Source organism: Equus przewalskii, chromosome 4 (assembly GCF_037783145.1).
Source record: "Equus przewalskii isolate Varuska chromosome 4, EquPr2, whole genome shotgun sequence".
NCBI lineage: Eukaryota > Metazoa > Chordata > Mammalia > Perissodactyla > Equidae > Equus > Equus przewalskii.
This window is the reverse complement of record NC_091834.1, coordinates 92,267,838-92,293,921: the sequence shown is the minus strand read 5'-3', so window position 1 is coordinate 92,293,921 and position 26,084 is coordinate 92,267,838. Positions and strand designations below refer to the sequence as shown.

At 36.5% G+C, this 26,084-nt stretch overlaps 1 protein-coding gene across 5 annotated transcripts in view; it reads right to left on the bottom strand.

The window, feature by feature from the left end:
• Nucleotides 1–26,084, bottom strand: part of UBN2 (ubinuclein 2) — an 89,459-nt gene that overhangs the window by 47,113 nt on the left and 16,262 nt on the right. For 3 of the 5 annotated variants that reach the window (XM_070617887.1, XM_070617883.1, XM_070617884.1), the window contains exons 3-8: nucleotides 18,112–18,213; nucleotides 13,113–13,250; nucleotides 12,343–12,446; nucleotides 9,902–10,391; nucleotides 6,153–6,223; nucleotides 757–886 (exon numbers count right to left, since the gene is read on the bottom strand). In XM_070617887.1, coding sequence (XP_070473988.1) covers nucleotides 757–886; nucleotides 6,153–6,223; nucleotides 9,902–10,391; nucleotides 12,343–12,446; nucleotides 13,113–13,250; nucleotides 18,112–18,213 — 1,035 coding nt within the window. The remainder of the gene's footprint in view (nucleotides 1–756; nucleotides 887–6,152; nucleotides 6,224–9,901; nucleotides 10,392–12,342; nucleotides 12,447–13,112; nucleotides 13,251–18,111; nucleotides 18,214–26,084) is intronic. The other 2 variants (XM_070617885.1, XM_070617886.1) reach the window with 1 other exon arrangement.

Genomic DNA, 26,084 nt, shown 5'->3' with positions numbered 1-26,084 from the left:
CATTCAAGTTATTTTCCATTACTTGCAAGTCATAAATATTTTTAAAATATATAGTCAAATGATTAAGGGAAGAGTAATCAGGACAGTGAAGGTACTGAAAACATGAATCTTACGTGAAGTAAAGAAGGGAACATCATAAATGCGTTCAAAAATATGACAGCCGAGAAGTGGACAAAATTAGAGTCGTGAATGCACTCAAAGGTAGAATTAACACCAACGGGGTGGAAAGCACTTGGATTTGGCTCAACTTTCTGACAGTGTAATGAAATAAGTCTCTGACCACCAGAAGCATTAAACTTAAACAATCACTTAGTGCATTGTACTTGAGGAGAATCTAGCAAAACATGGACGATAAATAATTTTTAAGTTTACATGCAATCCTGAGATTCTGTCCATTTGTCTTCATAATGTCAGTGTGAGCATATCTGTATAGATTCATTTCAGGAATATGAAAAGTAAATTATAAATATGTCAGATTATTTGTTGAGGGCAAAGTTGTTTCAGCTGTGGAACTGAGGTTAATTTACCAGTCCAAGAATTTATGCCTTAGAAAACATTATTTCTTATCTAAACTTACCAACCGTTGAAAAGTAATTTTTTTTCAGGAGATCCAACGTGCCTTTAATAACCTCTTATGGTTGTTAAATACACACAGTATGACTATAAAGCAATTAATACACAAAAGCCCCACACAGAAACCAGTCCCTTTACAGGTTATAAAACCCCAGATGTAGATATTATTGCTCATCCTCTTACCTGGACATTGAGATGTAACTTCTTTAGACGTTTTACCAGTGTTTCTTTATTGCATGGCACAAAAGCTTCAAGATGGGAGTAGACACCACTACGAATGACGGGGCCTAGTTCCTGCAGCTGTAACTCAATGCTGACCAAAAACAACAACATCAAATAAATAGAATAGAATTTCCTTTAGGTAGCAACACACAAGCAAGGAGGCAAAGGCAGTGATTCTTTTCACATTTTATCTTTCCACAATTTCCTAGATGGTATTTTTCAAGGGAAAAAAAACCTCATCAACAAATAGTAATGCTACAGAAAATTCGGATGAGTCTAGATTAAGAGTAGAATTTATAGAACTATAAGCAAACTGAGTTGTTTTCTTTCTTTTCTTTTCTTTTTTCCTGAGGAAGAGTGGCCATGAGCTAGCACCTATTGCCAACCTTCCTCTTTTTGCTTGAGGAAGACTGTCACTGAACTAACAGCTGTGCCAATCTTCCTTTTTTTTGTATGTGGGACGCTGCCATGGCATGGCTTGACAAACGATGTGTAGATCCACACCTGGCATCCAAACTTGTGAACCCCAGGCCACCAAAGTGGAGTGCTTGAACTTAACCACTATGCCACCAGGCCGGCCCAGCAAGCTGGCAAAACAATCTTCTGATAACAGGAAAAGTCTACATTTTTGGATAAAGCAAAGACACTTCATTATTAACCAAAAGCTTGTTTCCTCAAAGAGAGCTTATACTCCTCCTCACCCCCCTGAAATTGCTACACTACAGAGTCACATAGTTTCAACGAGTTCTAGAGTATTTTTTTTCCTTAGAGGTGTGTGTGTAAAAATTAAACATTCAGAAGAGGTAAAGCTCTTCAGCTTCTAAAACATATAGTCTGTTTTATCCATCTTTCTTTCCCTTATTGTGCCTGCATTGTACAAACTAGATATTTAATAGTTTTGTTAAATTTATTCCAATTCTCCAGTTCCTGCTTCCACTTATAAATTAGGTTTTCAGAAAGAAAACAAGTTGTTAAATGGGTATTTAGCCTAATAGCTATTTTTTTAAAAAAAAGGAGAAGAGATTGTAGCAGTCACCATATTCTTAGCAGGACAAGCCTATTAATAAATAATTGAGGTTTCTTTCACAGTGAAAGACACTGTAGCTGGCAGCTGTTAACTGTAGAAAGCTGAGAACAGATGTTAATTTGAAGGCCACGACCAAAACGGGGCTCTTGGCAAAAAACTACGTCCAAATCCTCACATTCTATTACAGGAGAAGGTGCAGATAGACTTAATCAACATTTCTCACAAATATAAGATGCGTCCAAGGATTCAATTAACAGTGTGGGGGAAGAAAAGAAACCCTGCCATATCAAATGTATCCATCACTTATAAGATATATTGTAATCTCGGAAACAATGAAATGTAGAAAACTATGCTCCTTAAGATTGGCAATAGAAAATTCTTGGTCTTAGAGAAGCCAAACAAAATTAAAAAAATGGAAAGAGGTTTAAGACTTATAAGAGCCAGAGGATCAAATGCAGAGGTTCATATGGAAAACAATTACTATGGTCATGAGTTCTGTGTAAAAGCACTTGGCTAAATAGCACTATGTGTGATCTTTGTTAAAAGTCTAGACTCTGGAGAGGAGGCTTTCTAGGCTTGCCCTGTTATTAAAGGTTTGTTGAGGCTGAAAACAAAATAGAAACTCCAAGCAGTAAGAGATCTCAAGTAAGAATAAACTGACTCAATGACCTACATATAAAAATCAGTGGTTTCCAAAGAGGGGGTAACTCAGAAACAAGAAGCGTTCCTAAGCCAGTAATATTAGGTCAAAATCAGAGAAACGTATTAACCCTAGAAGTTACTAGGGTTAATTCTCTCACAAATTCCTACCTGAAAGCAGTAAACACACACACACATATATCTATTTTTTTTTTGGGTGAGGAAGATTGTCGCTGAGCTAACATCTGTTGTCAACCTGCCTCTTCTTTTTTCACTTGAGGAAGATTGTTGCTGAGCTAACATTTGTGCCCATGTTCCTCTATTTTGTACGTGGGATGCCATCACAGCATGGCTTGATGAGCGGTGTGTAGGTCCGCACCGGGGATCTGAACATGTGACCCCTGGGCCGCCAAAGCAGAACATGTGAACTTAACTACTATGCAACTGGGCCAGGCCCTCTGACAACAGTATATTTTAAGCACGCATTCCTCACACATCTACTTTAATATTTTTTTCTCATTAAGAATTCCAACCTTCTAAGGTCTAAGAAGTATCTGGGGACAACTAAAAACACATGGCAATAAAAGTTTGAATTTCATTATTTTCACATTTATTTCACAGAGAAATAAAGGTCTCCTGAAATGGTAAACCTTCTTGAACTCCGTCCCCTTCTCTCCACCAGGTTCCTTTCCCTTCTTTAACTGAAATCTATCCCAAAAGCAGATATCCATGCATTAAAGTTACTACGATGGGCCTCAAACCTCTGATAATAAATTATGAGCATGAGATCACTACAGGCTCTAAATGGATGAAAATATACTGGGACCATCTGCTGTTAATGCATTAGAGAACGAACATCAGGTTTTGTGAGTCAATAGGGTGGAAATCCACCTTTATACCCCTATCTATCCAAAGCTCTCATTTGCCTCTGGAGAAGCTTCAAAGAAATGCAACATGGGAATCCAGAGCTGAAGCAATGGCCACCTTTGTATACAAGATTCTTCTCAGGAAAATTTAGTGATCCCTATACTATGGTATTTTCACAAAAAATTCTCGAAATATAATTTTCCCATAGTAGATGTATGACATATCTTCCTAACCAGCAATTCCCTCTCTTTAAAAAAAAAAACAGAATATACTTTCTTTATTCAATCAGTTAAAAATATTGATAAAAGAAAAGCTCTCACTAATTAAGTACAAATGAATTCTGGGATCTACTGAATTTTTCCTCAAGTATTCCAGATATCCCACCAACCACTGAAAACTACAAACTGAAGAAAGACTTGGAGCAATAATCCAAACTCAAAATCCAAAATAGCTCTTATCTTATAGTAAGAATTCAAAAGCCTGTTGATGTGTTAACTGGAAATAGACAAGAGGGATATTCGTCTGTCTTGTCCTCGAACAGTACTTCACTCAGATGGGCTGGTGTGAGTGTTACCTAAAGAAGGCCCAATGAGGAACAGGTTAGAGATGTGGTTGAAAAATTGTTTGGGATTTTTCCAACTGCAAAGTAACCCCTCAAGAGAGTAAGGAAAAGCAGTGGCATAGATCACTTGGTAACCTTCCTTTATTTCAGAGAGAGAGAGAAAGAGACAGACAGACCAATTGATAAATCCATTCATATTGAGATTCAAAAGCCACTACTCATTCATGAGCTTCTTAAAAGAGCATCTAACAATGAGATGGCAGACAGGTCTCACTGCAAGTGTCCAGCAGGACTGGTAGTACCTGCCTAGAGCATTTGATGAGCTGGCTCAAGCGTCAGGTTGAATTGGGATCACAGGCAAAGAGTGTCAAGATTTTATGAGCAATGTCTGCTTGAGGTAAAAGAGAAAATAGGGGAGGAGATCAAATCAGCATGTTATATATTTGTTAATCCAAATCAAATTAAATTAGGCAAAAAGAACAAAGGCTTCCTATTCAAACAAACTCACCTCTTTTTCTCCCCAGCATATGGAAGCAATGGTGAGGCAGGGCCAACACACTCAGATAACTTCATGGGAATCACTACCCTAAACAATCATGTACCATATGCCCTTAAAAGATCAACTCAGTCTAGAGAAATAAGGGATGTTTGCTTAGGAAAGTGGAAAAACAGACCGGCGGGCATAAGAAAGTGACTAACTAAAAGGGTATAATTCAACTCTGAAGACTAGGGCCTGCAGAATTGCAGGCATACACTCTATGAAATAAAAAGTATATGGGCTCCAAAAAACTAGAGGATTTGTTTTGATATAGACACGGGAGGAACGAATAGAGAAGCCTGTTAATGGAATACTAATATTCTGCTTATTTGAGATGTTACGTCTCAAGGATGGTCTTTTGATTCTCCCAGGAGAGAAACATTTGTTTCCGCTTACAGTAGAGTAAAATAAAAAAGAACTGTCTTCATCACAGAAGGAGGACCTGATCTAGTATACTCAGGGCTCTCAAATGGAAAGAAGAAGATGAGCTAGTCAGATCCCTGATTATGGAATCTGGGACAGCTCTGGCGAGTAATGGTTACACTGTTTATTGAATCTGGGGCTGAAAAGGGAGGTAGGTAAAAGGAACTGGCACAGACAGGAAGCATTTGCCTTGCTTTCAGGCAGACAGAATCAATCTGAAAATCCCTGGCTAAAACAAAGAATGGGAACAAGAAATTCCTCTGTCACCCACACCAGCAGTACACTAGGTTATATGTTTCATAAGTCCATCAGGATTAAAAACATTTTTTAAGTACTCCAGGATAATGAGAGATTGCAATTAATTAAAATAGTTACCAGAACCAACAAACCAATCTACCCTTATATCTCATGAGAAACTATCTCCATTATATATTTAAAAGACAGGAATCACAGTATTAGAAACATTGCTTCCCTGTTTCTTTCTATATGATCCCACTGAACCCCCAAGAGTAGGCATACATTATTTTCATCAGAGAGGAGTAAAATTTGCTGCTTTCCCCAGGATTACTTCTTTTTTGCCTAGTTCTGCTTGCAGTCAATTACATACTCAATTTCTGTAGCTAAAGGCAAAATTTATAAGCCAATCGGTTTTATAAGTACAACTTATTTGACCACAATCTCAGAGCCTGCAGCTCCATTAGTATCAAACTCTAGAGTGAAAATTATCACTAATTTAAATACAATCTATATCATATAATATCAGCCTTCATCCTCTCCTTCCCAAACTAACTTCTGTCGCCTCCACAATGGCCTCCATCACCCCACAACCACGATTCCTTCATCAAACCATACTTTCCATTTGGCTATAAATGTTTGTATGAATTAGAATTAACTTCACTAGATATCAGTGGAATTATTTTTCCTAAGTCTGAAAAGTAGATGTAAAATTATACCAAATTTAATATAAACACTCAGGAAGGTATTTTCATATAAGGTGACAAAAAATACATTTAAATCTAGAATAATATTCAACCTGTACAGTAGTTGCTTGCTCTGGCAATTATAACCCTAGAAGTTTTGATTATCATAAGGAGTCCTAGAGAAACAATATATGCAAAAACATAATTTTGCTGAGAAACAAATGTTACCATACAAGCTGTAAGGCAGAAAGGGAAGAGCTAATGCATGAGACTAGCCAACCACTCAGCATCTGTATCTCAATGGCCTACTCTATTTTTAAATGAATTCTTAAGGTGTAAATAATTTTTAAGGTTTTTTAATCAAAGAAGAAAATTACTTACTCCAGAAGAATATTATTCATATCCTGTGTAAAGAATTTTTTCCTTCCTTCTTCATCAAAAAGTTTGGCAGCCTAGAGAAACATAAGATTGTCAATATAACTCTCAAACACATTGTTTCCATATCTATTTACTAAAGACTAAGCTCCTTGAGGGTGAGGCTAAGATTTACTCCACTTTGTATCCTCTGTACCCAGCATTAGGAGGCTGAAACAAAATTTACATACATACCATTCTTTCCTATCATGTCTATATTTAACTTTTCTCAATCTTCCTAAATTCACAAAATTATACACACAAGACTTTTCACTGCTTTGGTGTCCTATGCATTTGACTATCTGTAGGTTTGTTTCTTAATTCTTGCTGTGATCTCCAAGATAAGAGAAAGCAGATGTCTCACTTTCTACAGACATTATTGTCTAAAATGTGTCTGACACTCTGTATTTTATACTCATTACCATATTTAATCCTCATAACAGCCAATAACATTGATATTATAGCCCCCATTTTACAAACAAGGAACCTAAATCTTACAGAGGTTACATGGTTTGCCCCCAAGTCACGCTGCTACTAAGTGGTAGATCAGGACTCAGACTAGAAGCTTCCTGACTTCACTGGGCAACACGGCCCCCCTGTACAAAGATCCTCAGCTTACTGCAGCCAGTCTAGGTTCTAAAAATATTAGCCAAGGTTATTATCAAGGGATAGGCAAAAGTTAATTCAATGAGCTTAAGGATAATATTTTCATCATTATGTTTATGGCGTTAACCACATGACCAGAAACAAAGAGTATACAAACCAAGACACTACCATAAGCAAAATTTACTGGGGAAATCACAAAAGATACACTTTATCTTAAGAGCCACGAGATGTAAAACAACAAGAGGCTTGACCCAATAATCTGAGCAAGGCATACAGTGACTGTCAATCTACCAAGTTATTCGGCAATTTTATAGACTGCAAACAGAAGAGGAAAATTTCTGCGACGTGCCTCAGCACTTCTTAGGAAGGACAAAGACTGGGTATGTAGAGGACAGAAATGCAGGAAGAAAACCAGAATGAAAACTAAATTTTAAGAAAGAGAATCAAAAAAAGTCAAGAGGTTGAACAGTGGAAGAATGTTACAAAGTGAGAAAAGAGCAACAAGAAGAAACTCCTTGTCAGACAGACGAGTATTTTACCCGAGGATGAATTCTTAACTCCCGAAGAAAAAACACTACCTCATATTTTAAAGAAAAAATATGACGAATGCATAGATAGCAGTAAGTGAAACGAATCTTATTGATAATTTCCTACTGAGGATCAGGAAGCAGTTATACTAATCCTGGCATGGCTACTATAGAGAGAGAGGATGGTTTTTAGTATGTGAGATATGACAGAGCTTTTCACAAGACTCAACCACACTCATTACTAACCAATTTTGTTTATTAAGTGAGAATGAATGGCATAAAACACAGCAGACAGAGTGCAAGCTATGGAGTTCGATGGTCCTGGCTTTAAATCCTGGATCAGCTACTTAAAAAATACGTGGTCTTGGGCAAACCACTTAACCTTCTGAACCTTAGTTTCCTCATCTATTAAATAGAAAAATATTACCTACCTCACATGTTTGTTGGACGACAGTCTACACAATATGTAAAATACACTACACCCAGTCAGGGCACTGTCTCCTGAGTGGGAGGTAAACGGGGCCGTGACACATGAGACAGGGTAGCACTGCACTTAATGCACAGTATACGGTTTTGCTAAATAAATACTAGCTATTATTATTAATTAAATCTTGAAAAACCTGGATCGCATCATTAACTCCTTTTTAAAACCTATAAGAAGTGAAAGATATTAGGGATGGACAACTTGGGACAACAAAAAGCACATACTTGGAGTCAGATGAACCCTTGTGTTCAAATTCTGGCTCCTCCACTTACTAGTGTGAAGACTTGAGCAAGCTCTTTACCTCCACTTAAGCTTCTTAACCATAAAAAGGAAACAATCCCTACACTTTGCATATAGAGTGGTAGAGAAGATTAAATAAAAAACCTATTCGATTAATAAAACTACAGATTGTATACTTTTCAAAAATAAGCACAGAAAATAGCAAAAGAATAAAAACAAAGGAGGGGGAGGGAGGAATAAAACAACATAAAAAAACGAAAATAAAAATCAATTATATCATCATAACAATTCTAAGTAAAGATAAAATCATTTTTTAAAAGAAAAAAGACTCAGATGAGGTCAATAAACAAATTTCCATTTATATCCTGTCTATAGAAGAAAGAGCTAAAATAAAGGAACTCAAAAAGGTTGAAGTTAAGTGATGGAAAAGGCTATACCACACAAAAATAAATAAAAAGAAAGCAGTCTACAGTAAAATCAGACAAAATTGAATTCAACATGAAAAGCATTAATAGCACAAAAAGGGTCACCTTCAAATGACAATTGTCACAAGGAGGATCTAGCCATCAAGAACCTCATGGGCCAAACACCATGCATACAAATAAACAAAGCAAAAACCACAGTAAGCAAAAGTTACAATCTAAGAAACACTGGCAATGAGATACTTCAACACTTCTCTAAGTCTTGGACTAATGAATACATTAAAATAAAGTAAGTAAAAATATAGAGGAACTTAGTAAGTCACTACCTCAGAAGAAACATTAAAGAACCAAAAATAGAAAAAAAAATAGAATTGATAAAATCTATGGGCCAGTTGCTGGAAAAATTAGATAAATCCCTAATCCTTATTCAAAATTTAGAAATAGTTAAGAGAAATAAATGCAATATAGAGATAATTAACAAATTTTAAAATCTGATTTAAATGGATTACTGTAATCCTGCAAGAAAGAAGCTGTAGAATAGTCCATATATTACAATCCCATTAACAATTATTTTTCATAATAATATATTTGCAAATGCATGGATTAAAATCCAGAAAAATAAACAGTAGTTTAATTGTGGTTATCTCTACTGGGGGTAAGGAATGTCAGATTATGGGAAATCTTCCCTAAGTATGAAATACATTTTATATTGTTTTACTTTTGTAATCAGGAAAAAAAAGAGGACTAAAATATGGCATGGATTCAGATAAACATGCTAAAGTAATCAAAAAGGGCATTTTAAGCCAGGTTTGGCATATTTTAAGTCAAAATATCTCCCTGAGATTAAATGGAGAAGAGTGATGACATTTATCTTAATTTGCGGCTAAAGAAATAAAGATGATGAATCCAAGTCAATCTGAAGAGAAATCTACTGTGACATGTTAAAAGCTCAACTCCTAAGTCTGTCCCAGTGGGAACACAGTGTGCATGCTTACTAAAGCTGCTGATTAGCTGGAAAGGATTAGCTGGTAAAATCGATTAGAAAATAACCAGATGTCAACATAGTTTGGACCAAGTTCAGGTATACTGCAATGTTACTATTTGCTTCTATGTTCCCTCTATTTTCTTTACATGACTATACAAGCCAGTAAAAATTGTATTTATAAAACCTATGCAGAAAAATATTTATAAGGTGAAATTAATAAAATAATTAATAATTAATAAATAATCAACCGTATCCGTGTTATAACTGTAGTTATATATATAAAAATAAAGGTCTATATAGGCATATAGCCAATGGCTAAAAGGAAATATACAAAATTAAAAGTCGTTGTTTATATGGGTGTTAGGATTGTGGGTTATTATTTTTGTCTTAGAAAAAGCATTTATTGTTATGTTTGTGCAACAAATGAAAAACAAGAGAATTATTACACTTACTACACGGAGGTCTTCGATACGTTTTTCAAGAAGGACGGGCAGACCCTCTGGGAGTGTAGGTACCACCTTGGGCATAACCTGAGAGGTGTAGGTTGGCTGGGTGGTGGTTCCATTCTCTCCCCCTGACTCAGAGAGGGGGCTACCATCAGAAGCAGCATCCAGTAATCTGTCAAAGTCGAAATCATCTAGCATCTCTAGGGCATTTTCAGCTTCCTGAAACAGTTCATGTTCATTTGTGCTAACAAAAATGGGGAGGTCTGGATCAGCATTGTTCAGATTTAAGTCCGAGACATCATTTCCCAATGCTACAGCCACAGATGGGGGTTTATTCAGAGAGGAGGTTGTTAAGTTCACCGGGACTTTGGGGTTAGACTCCTTCTTTAATGCATCTTTCTCTTTCTGAAATTTTCGTATCATGGCAGCTAGAGAAAGAGAATCCTTATAACGTTTCTTTTTTTTTTCAGACTTGTGTGAATTTAGAGCCACAACTCTGTGAAGAAAAAAGTGATCAGTTAGGCTAAGTATGATTTTAAAGGTAAAAATAAGCAGGCACAGAATTAAAATAATCATCTGATAGGTGGGAGAGCAAATTTCTTATTATACTTTTTTTTTTTTTTAAAGATTTTTATTTTTCCTTTCTCTCCCCAAAGCCCCCCGCTACATAGCTATATATTTTTAGTTGTGGGTCCTTCTGGTTGTGGCACGTGGGACACCGCCTCAGCATGGCTTGATGAGCAGTGCCATGTCCACACCCAGGATCTGAACCAGCAAAACCCTGGGCTACCGAAGCGGAGTGCACGAACTTAACCACTTGACCATGGGGCTGGCCCCTTAAATTATACTTTTACAATAGCATCGTCATCATCATCTGGATTGCCACTTATGAAAGCTATCTAGGCAAATGGCTATTAAAGTGAAGAAATGAAAGGAATAAGGTCAAAAGAAAGAAACACAACTGAATGTAGCTCAGGTTTATTAAAGTACACTAAGTTCCACTTACTCTTTCTGGAATGTTCACATTCTTTAGCACATTTACAGTTACTTCAAGAGTTAACTAAGTAAAGAAATGCACATTTGCTGAAAACAAAGTTGCCTTACAACCAGAGAAGCCCACATAGTATACTTTCAAACTGGTACCCCAGGTGGTCTGTCCTACAAACTGCCAAAGAAATACAAACTCCTCTGTATCCATCTGGGAGCCTTCATCCATCACCATGTCATCTATCTAGACCCTATTCCATCTGCTACTATCTTCTGATCATTTTTCACTTTCTATTCTAGGAATGTGTGAGGCAATCAGATAGATACGTAATTTTCAACAACATCTTTCTCTCTCTATGGGGAAAAGGGGATCTCAGTTTAGCTATCATTTTCTCTAAGAAATCTTTTCTAAATTCTATGGCTTACATGCTTCTATGTGCACTACAGAACCTAAAAGTTTATCAGTACCTTGAAGGCAGGCCCATGTTTCATTTACTATTATATACCAAAACCCAGAACAGTGTCTGAGTAATGTAGGTACTTAATAAATATTTACTGGATGAATAAGTTATACATTTGAGAAAACGATAAATTCAATAAAAGGCATTACTTATACTTTTCGTTCCCAAAGAAGTTTACTTGTAAATAATAAACATTTAAAACAACACTAGTAATATATTTATGTTTTTTCTTAATAACTTCTTAATGACTCAAGGATCACTATAATCTCCTGCTTAGGAGGTTAAATACCTCCCTACATCAACCTTTTGGACACTGAGAGCCCAAAATTCAGATGCACCTCCCCTGCTTAAGGAGAGAAGGAAAATCCAGTCTCTCACAAGTTTCTGTCCCTTAGTTCTGCAAAAACAGCCAAAGAAGTAGGGGCAATTGGTAATTTTAGGACTGCATGGTAAAAACATTTTATTCTTATGACTTAAGGCTTTTGAGAAATTCTACGTGGTTTTTAGAAACAATATCACTACCTAAAGTCACAAGCATTAAGAATAATTAAATAAAATAAATGACTTTTTAAATATTAAAATGACAATAAATCATTTACAGATAAACTATAAACTGTTTACACATAGACTACTGCCAATCCTCAATCCCTAAGCATCTAAGCTTAGTTTTAGCACAAAAAGATTAAAATGATCTGTTCAATGTTGATACCATCTTTTCAAACTGGTTCTTGTTGGCAAAAAGTTGTAATCAGCAAAATACTTAATGAATCAATTTCTAAATCTGATCTAAAACACCATGACGTCTCTAGGAAGTCAAAGCCTTCTACTTATTAATAAATATATTATTAAAATATAAATTAATAGGTCGTTGATATTTACAAATACTGTATTGAGTTAGACCCAGCTAAGCTGAATTAATTAATGCTAAATACATCTTTCTAAAAGGAGAGCTAGTCATGTTATGACACTAGTTCCCTTATTATGTTTAATTTCACATACCCCAGTTGTTTGGGTACTTTTTTCCTTGGTTTCTTCTCTTTTTCCCCTTCCTCTTTCCGCTTCCGCTTCTTCATCTCAATATCATCTTCTTTTATTTTGGGAATCTGAACAATGATAAAGGAATGCACTACTTATCTAAGTATCAATGCTTTACTCTCTGATGTCAGCAATCCAGCATCCAGGGCAGTGGTTTTTCTCAAATTTCAGTGTGCATTAGAATGCAGATTAAAAATCTTGTTAAAAATGCAGATTCTTAGGGTCCATGAGCACTCCCACCCCTGGTTTTGATTCAGTTATCTGGGGTAGGGCCTTGTAACATACATTTTGGTGATGCTGGTACAATTCACTTCAAGAAAATTCTGGATCACACTTCAAGAAAGACTTATCTAAAAACATTCTATCCATTTCCCAAATACAATATATATATTCTATAGAATTTGTCTTACAAATTACATCTTAGGAAAGCTAACTGCTACGAAGAGCCATTTCTATGCCAAGTGTTAACCTAGAAACTTAACCTTATCCCAGAAACAGTAGATTATTAGACCACATAGGGAGAGAGAAGTTTTAAAAGAAAATATAATTCTTTATCAATTTCCCCATATCTACATAATTTTACTTTAAAGCATGTAAATAACCTATAGATTCATTAAACAATGGTTAGCATTTTACTGTTCCTTATATTCACAGCCGTGGTACAAGTAAAATTCAAAAAGTATATCCTATTAATTGAACGCTCACATTACTGCTGCAACATTGGATAAACTCACTTTGGGTGGCTTGTGCTTTTGGTTGTCTGTAATATCTTCTTCTTCAGTGTCTGAAGCCTGGCGAAATTGCAGAGTGCCAGTGTTGATATAAAAGCCTCCATATTTTGTTGTTAGAGAAGCAGGAACTAATTCGTCATACTAAATTAAAAAAAAAAGATTTCAGATATATCCTATCATCTTCAATTCTATAACTATGTCAAAGAAATTCAATCACCATGTCAGCACCCTCCTTAAATCCCAACTGCAAAACTGACTGCAATGAGGAAGTTCATGGAATACATTTAGAAAAAGTGAATATCTGGAATAAAAATGAGCTCTGATCATTCAGTATTTACGAAGAAAGGAACTTCTAGAATAATGAAGCAAATTCTAAATATATCATCTGATGAGAAAAATTTAAGGATCATTGTTACTATTCTTAAAGACAAATGATTCTCATGAGAAACTGAAACAAGGTAAAACAGATGACTAAACGTCCAAAGACTAACTTTCACTTCCCACCAGATCAGTATATAATTTTATTCATAAGGAGATTATAAAGAAGAACAAAGTTATTTCTTCTGTCTTAGCTCTAAGCATTTAAGGAGGGGAGAATTTTTTAAACATTTAAAAGAAAAACAGCATATATGTATTTTAAAGGGAAGCAGAAAAAGAATTGCTCAATTCAGTAAGCATACACTGAGGTCCTATAAGCAGCCAGGCACTTTGCTTAGAGCAAGGGACTGGAATTGTCTAAATCAGACTGAAGGTCTGACCTAGATTCACTTAAAGTTGATGCCTTTAAGAACAGATTTTTTTTTTTTCCTGCTGAGGAAGATTCGCCCTGAGCTAACATCCGTTGCCAATGCTCTTCTTTCTTTGCTTGAGGAAGATTAGCCCTGAGCTAACACCTGTGCCAACCTTCCTCTATTTTTTTGTTTGTGGGACACCTCCACAGCATGACTGGTGAGTGGAGTAGGTCCACACTCGGGATCCAAATCCATGAACCCAGGCCGCTGAAATGGAGCGTGTGGAAACTCAACCACTCGGCCACGGGGCTGGGCCCTAAACCTGGATTTTAAAGTTTATCATTATCTCACCTGATGAAGATGGATAAAAAGCAAACATTAAATGAAAGTCAATCAACTAAATGAAGGTGTTCACAGTGGAAGAAAAAAAGGAACTACCTATTTAACAGAGGCAAGATATCTGCTACCGGGGGTCCCCAGAACTCTACTCATGGGTTCTGCACATTAGATAATTAGTCTTGAAGAAAGTCAGATTTTTAAGGAAAATTCTTTGCCATAGGCAAGGAATATACATAACATACTAGTTACTTTAAGAATATTAAGGCTAAGCACAAAATTTGTGATTTTAACCTGTATCCTTTTAAATTACATGGGGAATGGAAAAACAAAGAATGTCTGGTTTAATGATATTGAATCAAAAAGAAAGTGAGAAAGAAAAAAGGAATGAAGTCCTTTCTTGTTGCTCCACTTGATGAGCTCCTCTAAAGATCTACAGGAACGACCTTCAGAAAGAGTCCAGCACTACCTGCAAGTAAAGGACTGACGTGAGAAGAAAAGGATTCAGAGTGAAAAGACTTTGTAGTATTAATGTGTAACTGTGATAAGATAAATACACCTGTACTTTTTGCTTACGTATACTTGTATACTCCTTTAAATAATAATAATTTGCAATGCTTCTTCATATAAATTATTTCATTTGGTCCCCCTGACACCCTTGTGAGGCAAGGAAGGCAAATATTATTCCCATTCGATAAGTGAAAACCAGATTCAGAGAGGTTAGGAACCCTGCCAGAGTAATTGTACTAGTTTACAGCACAGTCGCTGGCTGACTCCCAACACACCCACTACACCGAGCAGCTTCTCACATGGGAAACACACTCACCACCAGGTTACTGGGCCCTGTGGACGTGCTCACATCTGTCTTCTTCTGCAGTATTCTCCCGAACTTTCTCTTTCAGAACACTCTCCAGGAGAACAAACTCTTTAGGCATATTTAATTTAGCCTTTTAAGTAGAATGCGTTAAGAGGCAATGGAGCACTAAACCTGAGAATCAGAAGGCCTGGATCCAGATCCTTTGTCACTGACTAGCTTTTGCGACCCACAATAAATCACTTAACATCAATATTTTGGGGTTATAAAACAAGGACAATATTACTTACTTCACAAAGTTCTAGTGAAATTTAAAAGAGACGACTTAAGTAAAAGTGCCTGGTATGGTTATTTATTAATAATAAAGAAAAACATTTTATTTCAATCCTTCTAAAGTTTGGCAGCATATATGTGAGACTAAAAATAATCTTCAAAAGCATTTATTTTCACGTATTTATAGTAATAAGTAGTACATGATTCTGAAAATTAATTAGAACCACAATATTTTCAGTCTCTACTAAATAATTCATGAACAGGGAAAGCTCACAAACAGTACACTGAATGAAAAGAACAGATCATTTGGTCAGATCATAATTGTTTTATGTCTGAATTATCTCATAAAAAGAACCAAACAATCTGTTAAGGATAACAACACAAAATTCTTTTGCAAGTCAATGAATGACTTGTATTTTAGTTCAATTTCCTCTTATAAAATAAAGACCTAGCCTGTCCTATAAATATCAGCAACTAACTGTACAACTTTTATACAACAACTTACACAAAATTTATTCTTACTTATTAAAGCAGTGACTTTGAAATTTTCTTCCCCACAACCCAAGTGGAAAATACATTACACATCAAAACCCAGTGTGCACATACACACACATATATACACAATAAAAATCACATACTCTACCACTGATTTACTATGATAGCCCCTATTCTATTTCATTTTCTTTAAAAATGCTGGCCACACTCTCTAAATTGATATATAATCCAATTATGGGCTGCAAAAGTCAGTTTGAAAAACACTTTATTCTAATATTCTGAATGCTACGAAAGGAGATATTAAAAATGCTAATTATGACAGGCTACATACTGGATGACTCCAACTGTATGACATTCAAGAAAAAGCAAAACTATGGAGACAGTAAAAAGATTAGTGGTTGCCAGGGGTTAGCGAGGGATGAATAGGTGGAACACAGACTTTTTAGAGCAGTGAAACAGTTCTGCATGATACTATAATGGTGGATACATGTCATTATATATTTGTCAAAACCCATAGAATGTACAACACCAAGAAAGAACCCTAAGGTAAACTATAGACTCTGCCAATGTAGGTTCATTGATTATAACTAATGGGCCACTCTGGTTGGGAGATGTTGATAATAAGGGAGGTTGGCCTGTGTAGGGGCAGAGAGTATATGGGAAATCTCTGTATCTTCTGCTCAATTTTGCTGTGAACTTAAAACTGCTATAAAAAAATTAAGTTTATTAATTTTTAAAAATGCTATTTATATAAGCCTGAGTACATGCAATGTCCATTTATATATGGCTGAGTTCCTTTTTGGATTATTTAGAACTCAAAATATACTTTACATATAATGTTAACATTAATACTAATGCCTTATACTGGCTTTATGCTTTTCAGCATGTCATTATCTTACTTGAGTCTCAGAGTAATTCCACTGGGCAAGACAGTCAAAGCAGAGAAAACTGGGCGATGCTAAAAGACTTGCTCTTGGTCACATGGTGAATGAGAAACTGAGTCAGGTCTAGAATCCAGAAATTTTGACTCAAGTTCCCAACCAGAGTCAAGACTCTTGAAAACATCCCATGCCTTAATCTACTGGTTGACAATCTTTTCAATAACAGGAAGGTCTCTCTACCCCAATGGGCGTTGTCAATATTTTTACCTCTGCAGCCTAGGGTGTCTGATATGGTAAACTAGTTTATGTCAGAACACCAAAACTGAGTTATTTTAGGAGTATGACAGGGTATCCAGCATGCCCCATGCTGGAAGTCCTTCTTATCACTCTCCTACCACTACATGCCTTGTCGGCATCTATACAATCAAGCACTACAGCAAGAGGAAAAAGACATACAAATTTGTGTAAGTCTAATAGTCACCTTACTGTCACTTTCTGTATATCCTAAGTGACGACTGCACACTGCAGAGGATATCATAATCCCAGGGTTTAGATTACTCTAGCACACTGAGATAATATAAGAACATACACCTTAACTGCCCCGAAATATCACATGTCCTCATTCATTTGCTGTGTGATCAATGGACTGCCACAGTCCTTAAATGCTCTCCTAAGTTCTTCTTCCTTTTATAAGAGAAAGAAGAGTCCAGGGGAAAAGCTGCAGCGCTTGATCAAAACAGACTGGTGATAAAAGCTGACATTCAATCACTGCCATTGTAGTAAGGCTTGGCAGCAATAAAAAATTAAGTAAACTTTAAAGATGTCTGCCAGATTAACTTCAACCAGCAGCTCCAATCTTCAAGATCACACAGTTCTTATCCGGTAGTCATTTCAAAATACACCTGCCCAGGGGCCGGCCTTGTGGCCAAGTGGTTAAAGTTCCTCACACTCTGATTCAGTAGGCTGGGTCTGTGGGTTCAGATCCCAGGCATGGACCTACTCCACTTGTCAGCCATGCTGTGGAGGCATCCCACATACAAAGTGGAGAAAGACTGACACAGATGTTAGCTCAGGCCTAATCTTCCTCAAGTAAAAAGAGAAGAAGATTGGTAACAGGTGTTAGCTCACAGTGAATCTTCCTCACCAACAAAGAAAATACACCTGCCCAAGTTTGGGAGTATCAATAAAATTTCAATACATAAATACCCTTGGATCAATAAATTCCACTTCTAGAAATTTATCCTACACATATATTTGCATGCTATCTTACATACATATTCACTCATTACACAAAGAAAGGTACATAGGTGCTGAATTATCTGTAAGCACATAAAACTGGAAAAATTCAGATGTACATCAATAGCGGATTAGTTAGCAAAAACATTCGATGACTAGTTTCGTTACTTTATCGCTGACTTCTACTATCCCAAACAGACAAAAAATTGCTGCTATATTAGAGAAACATTACTCACAGCCTCTGAGTTATCAATAAATGGATCTGTCTCATCATAGCCAAAACCTATATCAATTAAATCTTGTAGCCGATCCTTCCGGTGTTTACGGGGTTTCCCACCCTGCAAAGAACAGATATGTTAGACTGATTCAGTACTCATGCTATCTCCATAAAGTTAAAAAATATCTGTTAGAAGAATTCCAAATAATTTCTGTAGCTAATCCCTACTCTAGGAGGCTGAATTTAAGTCCCCCCAGACCTTGAATGTAATTTGTGCTTAGGGACTTGCTCTAAAAGAGTAGTGTATGAAAAGGAGGGGACAAAGTGACTGTACACTGAAAAACCTGGCCAGCATTACCTTAGCCAGGTGACCAAGGACAAAATCAACAGTGACAAGTCAGGTTGACCGCATGTACCCCTGATATGATGTGATAAAAATGTCACTTTACCTTGTGGTCTTCCTCTCAAAAGCCTATAACCCCAGTTATAGGTTAACCATGAGAAGAACATCAGACAAACTAAACTGAGGGACATCCTACAAATAACTGACCAGTATTCCTCAAAGCTGTCAAGATTATCCAAAACAAGAAAAATTCGAAAAACTGTCACCGTCCAGATGAGCCTGAGACATAATGACTAAATGTGATGTGGTATCCTGGATGGGATCCAGGCACTAAAAAAGAGAAAACTAGTGAAATCTGGATAAAGTTGTGGAGTTTAAATAATAGTAACATACCAATGCTGTTTTGTTAGCTGTAACAAATCTACTATACAAATGTAAGATATCATAGGGAGAGTGGGTGAGGATTATGTAGGAACTCTTTGTATTATCTTCACAACTTTTCTGTAAATCCAAACTATTCTTAAAATTACTTTTTAAAATGTCATAGAATTATACACATAGACACACAAGAAAATAAAAACTGAGTGCATGTAAGAACTGGTGAAATCTGAATAGGGTCTGTAGTCTAGGTAATTGTATTGTGCCAATGTCAATTTCCTATTTTGATAACTATAGTTACATAAGGTATTACCATTGGGAGAAACTGGGTGATCGGTACAAGGGACTTCTCTCTATTATATTTGCAACTTCTAGTGAGCCTGTAATTCTTTTTAAATAAAAAAAAAATTTTTTAAACAAAACAAAAGCAAAAAGAACCAGGTAGTGTAGATTCCATTATTCACATCATACTTCATAGAGCATTCTAACTCTGGCTGATTACAGCATAAAGAGCTCATTTTATCTCAGGTATAAAATGTTACATGTACTCTAAAGGCTATATACATAAGCTTGTTATAAGTAGTTTAAGTGAGCAGGAAGGCTAATATTGTGACACCACTAAAAAAAGTATTTAGTTCAGTCTCTAAGACTCATTTTAGATATTCATTTACTCACTCAAATTCAACTATATTTTCTGTTTCGTTTTTTTTTTTAAGATTGGCACCTGAGCTAAAAACCATTGCCAATCTTCTTTTTTTCCCCTCCCCAAATCCCACCAGTACATAGCTGTATATTACAGTTGTGGGTCCTTCTAGTTGTGGCATGTGGGATGTCACCTCAGCATGGCCTGATGAGCAGTGCCATGTCCCCGCCCAGGATCCAAACTGGCGAAATCCCAGGCCGCCAAAGTGGAGGGTGAGAATTTAACCACTCGGCCACAAGGCCGGATCCTCAACTATATTCTCTAAGCATCTTTCTAACACCTCCCCAACCCTTATTCTTTTTTTGGTGCAGGAGTGAGGCATGGGGAGAGGATGCTCAGAAAGAGGAAAGCAATTGGTGCTAAGGGTTCTGCCTCCTGACATGCCACCACTTAGCCAGAACAACACCTGCAGAAAGCATGAGATGCAAAATGTGAATCTCATTCAGTTTCAATTCTCACAGTGCATTCCCTCTCAATGCAAAGTATGATTCTAATGGTGCAACATGGATGAGTTTTGTGCAACACATCCCTTAAAGCAAACTGCTTCATTTTATTTCCATGCAAAGAAACAGTGATCCGTTCAGTGTTCCACGGGAAAAATGGTTATGCTGGACTTACTGAGATGTCTCCAACACGGTGCCATCCCTTTCTAAGTAATTTGCAAAAGTAGTTTTCACTAACTGCTATGTTTGTATTACAAACCAACGTTAACAAAACCTAACCCCTGTAAGCTATGATTCCACCGTACCCTTTCAGTGGACAAAGTAACACTATTAGTATATCATCACCATCAAAAGAGTCATTACAGTGTTAGATAAAGTAGTGCTTCCCAGATTTTTGGATTTTACAAGTTAGGTAAATTTCAAAAACATTTTGGAGAACAACACTTGGGTGGCAAACCTTTTACAGTTGGCCCTCCATATCAGAGGATGTGGAAACTCGCAGTTAGGGAGGGCCAAGTGTATTCACTGTGCTTTGTGCCATTTTATATAAGGGACTGGAGCATCCTCAGATTTTGGTATCTGAGGGGGTTCCTGGAACAACAGTATTTTGCTGAATAAGGCCACTGAAGGCACAACCTCAGAACAAGGAAAATCCTTCTCAAGAAATATCACTTGGCAACCTTAAACATACACAGGCACATATGCACCAAATATACACACACACACATATATACACAAAACGTGTGTGTTCTCAAGAAATGCCATGTGGCAATCTTAAACATACAGCCAGACACATGTGCAGCATACATACATACACACAACATATGTGTGGGCTTAGATGCAACACACAATAGTCCTGATTTTTTTCCATTTACCAGGTCTGCAAACTGGAACCCTTACACTAGATTATAGAATTACAGTGAGAGTCAGAAGTCAAGGGAAGGAAAGAGTTATTTCTAGGATAGGAGTTATTCTATTGAGAAAAAGTCACACACAAGCAGTTAAGTATACATGAGGGAGTGTTTCACCCAAAAGAAAGAGCGAGCTCCAGGAAGAATCTAAAAATCTAGAGATAAAAACTAATGAAGAGGACCAGCTCTGTCACATATTAAACATATTTAAAGTTACGGGAGTTAAAATAGATATGGCAGGTACATAAGAACAGATAAATGAACAGTAACGTTCAAAAACCTAGGCCAGTATCGGAGAATTTAACATGAAAAAGACAGCATTACAACTCAATGAAGAGCAATTAATAAATCAAAGAGATGGAATTAAAGTAAGATACCAATTTCATCTATGAAATTACAAACTTTCTAAATTCTGGCAAGACGGAGAAGAAATAGGACTGCTCAAACACAGCTGATAAGAATATACCAATAAAACTCTTTTGGAAAGCAATCTGATCTCACCTGCCGAGATATTTTGCCACACTCTTAGATTCTCTTCTTTTGCCTCTTCTATGTTTTCCAAACTTTCTATGAAGTATTACTGTCATAATAGAAATACACTAAAATAATTTTTAAAACTTTTCATATTTGACCTGATAATTCTAAGTTACATAGTTTATTTCAAACCACTTAGACTCAAAAGTGTCTGTTAAGAACTTATGCTATAGAAAGCAATATGTTAAATGTCAGAAGGAATTTAAATTTAAGTATGAAAAGTCCTTGTCCTGAACAAACTTAAAACAAGATAATCTGCTCAACAAATTAACTAAGCACCTACCAAATGCCAGCCTTCGTGAATTTTATAGTATTGTGGAAAGAAGAAAGATTAAACAAATAATTACAGTAGTGATAAATGGTAGAAAGAAAAACATAGGTGGTACCAGACTATTTCAACAGAGGACCTAATCAAGGCTTTCCTGAGACATTTATGCCCAAAGGATAAGTGGAAGCAATTACTTGCAGAAGCCACTGAAAAGATTAGAACAAGGAAGTAACCTGACGAGATGAGTGCTTAACAAAATCTCTCTGGCTATTGTGGTGGGCAATGAATACAGCTGGGGAGAAGATCAGTTAGGAAGGAAGAAAATACAGAGATCTACAGGAAAGTCGCAAGTTACCGGGGCATAAAATATATATTTAAGCAGCAATCATGATGATGAGGAGGAGGACAGCCACCAGCCACTGAGCGCTAACTTTGCATCAGCACCTACACTAAGTGCAACCATTTGTTAGTTCACATTTGACAAACAGGAAAAACTAACGCTTGGAAAGGACAAATAATTTGTCTAAGATCACACAGAAAGTACTACAGCTAATCTTCAAACTCGTGACCATAGGACTCCAAAGCGCCAATCTATTAGAAGCTCTGTAAGAGAAGTTATGGAAGCTCTGGGGTCATTTTTCCAATCAGACACACCTTAAACTCAATACCAAAACTGAAGCCATTGTCCCCAGTATCACTTGTCTCCAAATTAGCTTCTCCTACTTGACACTGTCATTTTATTCATTCTATTTTTCTGCCTTAAAACTTTACTATTAGCAAAAATTAAAAAGATTGATGACACCAAGTGTTAATAAGGATGTAGAGCAACTGAAACTCTCTTACATGGCTGGTGCAAAATGATACAGCCACTCTGGAAAACAGTTCGGCAGTTTCTTATAAAACTAAACACGCACTTACCATACGACCTAATAATCCCACTCCTGTCATTTACTCAAGAGAAATGAAAACGTATGTTCACACCAAGACTTGTATTCTAATGTTCAGAGTAGCTTCATTCACAGCAGCCAAAAACCGGAAACAACCCAATGCCCAATGCCAATCCAGTGAATGGATAAACAAATTGTGGTACATCCATATGACGGATTACCACCCAGCAATACAAAAGAAGGAACTACCAATAAAATGCAACACATGCATGAATTTCAAAAACATTCTGCTAAGTGGAAGAGGCAGACACAAAAGACTATAAAATTCTATTTACAGGAAACTCTAGAAAAGGTAAAAAACCAAAACCCCATAGTGATAGGAAGTAGATCAGAGATTGCCAGGGCTGGAGGGAGAGGATTATCTGTAGAGAGGTAAAAGAGAAATTTCGGGGGTGATAAAACCATTCTATTCACGATTGCAGTAGTGATTATAGAACTGTGTACGTCTGTAAAAATTCATCAAATTGCACACTCAAAATGGATGAATTGTATTTACTTAAATTATACTTCAATAATGCCGATTTTTAAAACCCCTCATAATTATTTTCACTTCAACTTTCTCTCCCCACAAATGTTTGTTCACACAATTATTTTCATCTACAGCTTCCTTTCCCTTCTACCAGCTATTGCTATAATGCTAGCCATTGTTTTTCACTCAAATATTATGAATGCCTTAATTAGCCTCTCCTCTCTCATGTTTACCTCAATTTATCCAGTATATCATCATCTAATTAATATTTCTAAAATACCATTTTATATCATTCCCGGCTCAAAATGCTTCAGAAGCATCCTTTCTATTACAAGATAAATATAAAACCGTTAATATGGCATTAGTTAAATGCCTTCTACATGTTGACTCAAACTACCTTTCCAACTTTTTTCTTACAATTTTCCAACTTGAACACTGATCCATTCACTCTATCCACTCTCCTTCCAAACATACTTGCTTATCTTTCCTCATACTTTCCCCTTATTTGGAATAATCTCTTATTCTCTGAATTCTCCCACCCATCACAGCTCAGCCCAACTTTTTTTTTTTTTTTTTTACAGATTGGCTCCTGAGCTAACAACTGCTGCCAATCTTCTTTTTTTCTGCTTTTTCTCCCCAAATCCCCCCAGTCCAAAGTTGTGTATTTTTAGTTGTGGGTCCTTCTAGTTGTGGCATGTGGGACACCGCCTCAGCATGGCTTGATGAGCGGTGCCACGTCCCTGCCCAGGATCCAAACTGGCAAAAGCCTGGGCCACCAAAGCAGAAGACACAAACTTAACCACTTGGCCACGGGGCCAGGCCCCAGCCTAAGTTTTAAACCTTTTCTTCTTGATACTTTCTACTTAAAATCACAGTCATCTTTTTCTGCTCTCCTAACATATTTTTTGTCTGGGCACAAGTAGCTGCCTATAAGATTTACCTAGAAAATTAAAAAAACAAATAGGTTCTGTTCTAATGGGCACAATCAGACACATGCAGAAGTACAAATAACATATGTATAATTAGAGAGATTTAGGAACATTTAAGTCTAGTCAAGGTTGCCAGTAGTTACTACAGGAAACTACAGTGTTGTTAATATTCTGAGTTCATAATCTAATATATGCAGTAAAATGGTTAAACACATAAATGTGAATCTTATCAATGACAGTAAACAAAATGGCTAAAGCTTTACTTTGTCATAATAGCATTAATCTGACCAAAATGCCTCTCAAAAAAACGACTGTAGAAGTATAAGATCTTCACCAAGCATCATAACAATGATAAAGGTTTAAATATATATACTATGAACATCCAGTCAATGTTAACATTCATTTTAAAACAATGTGGTAGAGGAATATTTAATAGTATAAAAGGCCGCGAAAGCAGTTTACCAAATGTTACGTATAGTTCAGGTTATTCACAGAAAAGGTAATATTAATGTTCACTAATTATTTGAAAGTGTTCAACCTAACTGGTAATCTGAGACAACATTAAAATAACAAGATATTGCTTTTCCAACTATCATACAAACAGTAGGATCTCATTTATGAAAAATACAGCATAGCAATACATGTCTATAGATATATACAAAATGCTCAAAGAATTACAAGTAGGTAACCGTGGTTATTACCGACAGGAAGGGATATAATTGGAGGCAGTGTGAGGGAAGACTTTGGCTTAATATTTATTATTTGAATTTGTTCTTAATAACGGGAAAGTATTCATGTATTACTCAAGTGACTAAAAAACTGTAAGTGCGAGAGGGCAGATACGTAAGCACACATACAGTTTGAAAAGCCCTGAAAGGATACACATCAAACTTCAACAGTGGTTATGCCTGACAGTGGGTTTACAGATGATTAGGTGGTTTTTATTTTCTTCCCTCTGTTTATCTGTATTTATCCATTTTATACATTCTTTTACAGTGAACAAAATCTTTGAAATATGTAAATGCTTACATACACAAAGATCTCTAGGACTAGAAACTCACACAGTGATTCTCTCTGAGGAGGGAACTGGTTAGCTGGGAGTCAGAGGTTGCAGGGGGATTTACTTTTCATCATATTGCTTTTTCTATCTTTTCATCAAGTACATGTACTACCCATTCAATAAATTTATTTTCTTAGGCATGGTCCACCAAGTGTTCACCATCACTCAGTTTTTGACTCCACATACGATTCTGCTTCCCAGTCCCACCTCGGGGAGAGTTCTGGATACATGTGTTTGACACATCCCTGCCTGAGTTTTATTAAACCCCTCTCCATCAGCCAGGGTTACACGGCCTTTGTTCTACCTATTAATCGCTTTCTGCCAAAGCAGCCACTGTTAAGCACATTCAAGGTTCCCTCCTTCATCAAAGAGGCCACCAGAATACAGTTTTGGGCCTCGGTTTACTTTTCCTCACCTTTTGGCCTCATTAGAAAACTTCTTCCCTGGCCTGCCTCCTGCCTTACCCTCTTTTCTTTTCTCCAACCTCTAGGTCTCTAGGTTCCCCAATTATGCTGAAATCCAGTGACAGACAAATGGTATAAAATGGAACTAAACTTTTGACAGTTGCCAAAAAGGCACAAACCAATTAATTCACAAATAGTAAAATTTCACTTAAAGGAACTCAAGATAGATTGGCAAAAGATTATATTATAGTGTCTTCCCTACTAGGTCTATTTTGAACTGCTCTTTTTTAGCATCCTGAGCAAGAATAAGCCCTGCAGCAGAATCACAGTCTTCCTTGAATCCTCTGGACCTTGGCAGTTGTCGATGTTCCACAGTCTACACGATAAATGCATCTTATAAAAATACAAAATTTATTTTCCAAATTGAAAAAAACTTGAATTTTGCTATATCTAAAATGAAGAAACACCTTTAAATCTCTTCCCCTAGGGAACTAGTTCACTATGACTCAGAAGAAAATGACCGACTGAGTCATTAGTACCTGCTTAACCTGATAACCAGTGTTTCAAGCCAATGCAACTGTAATACTAAGTTGGAAAACAACT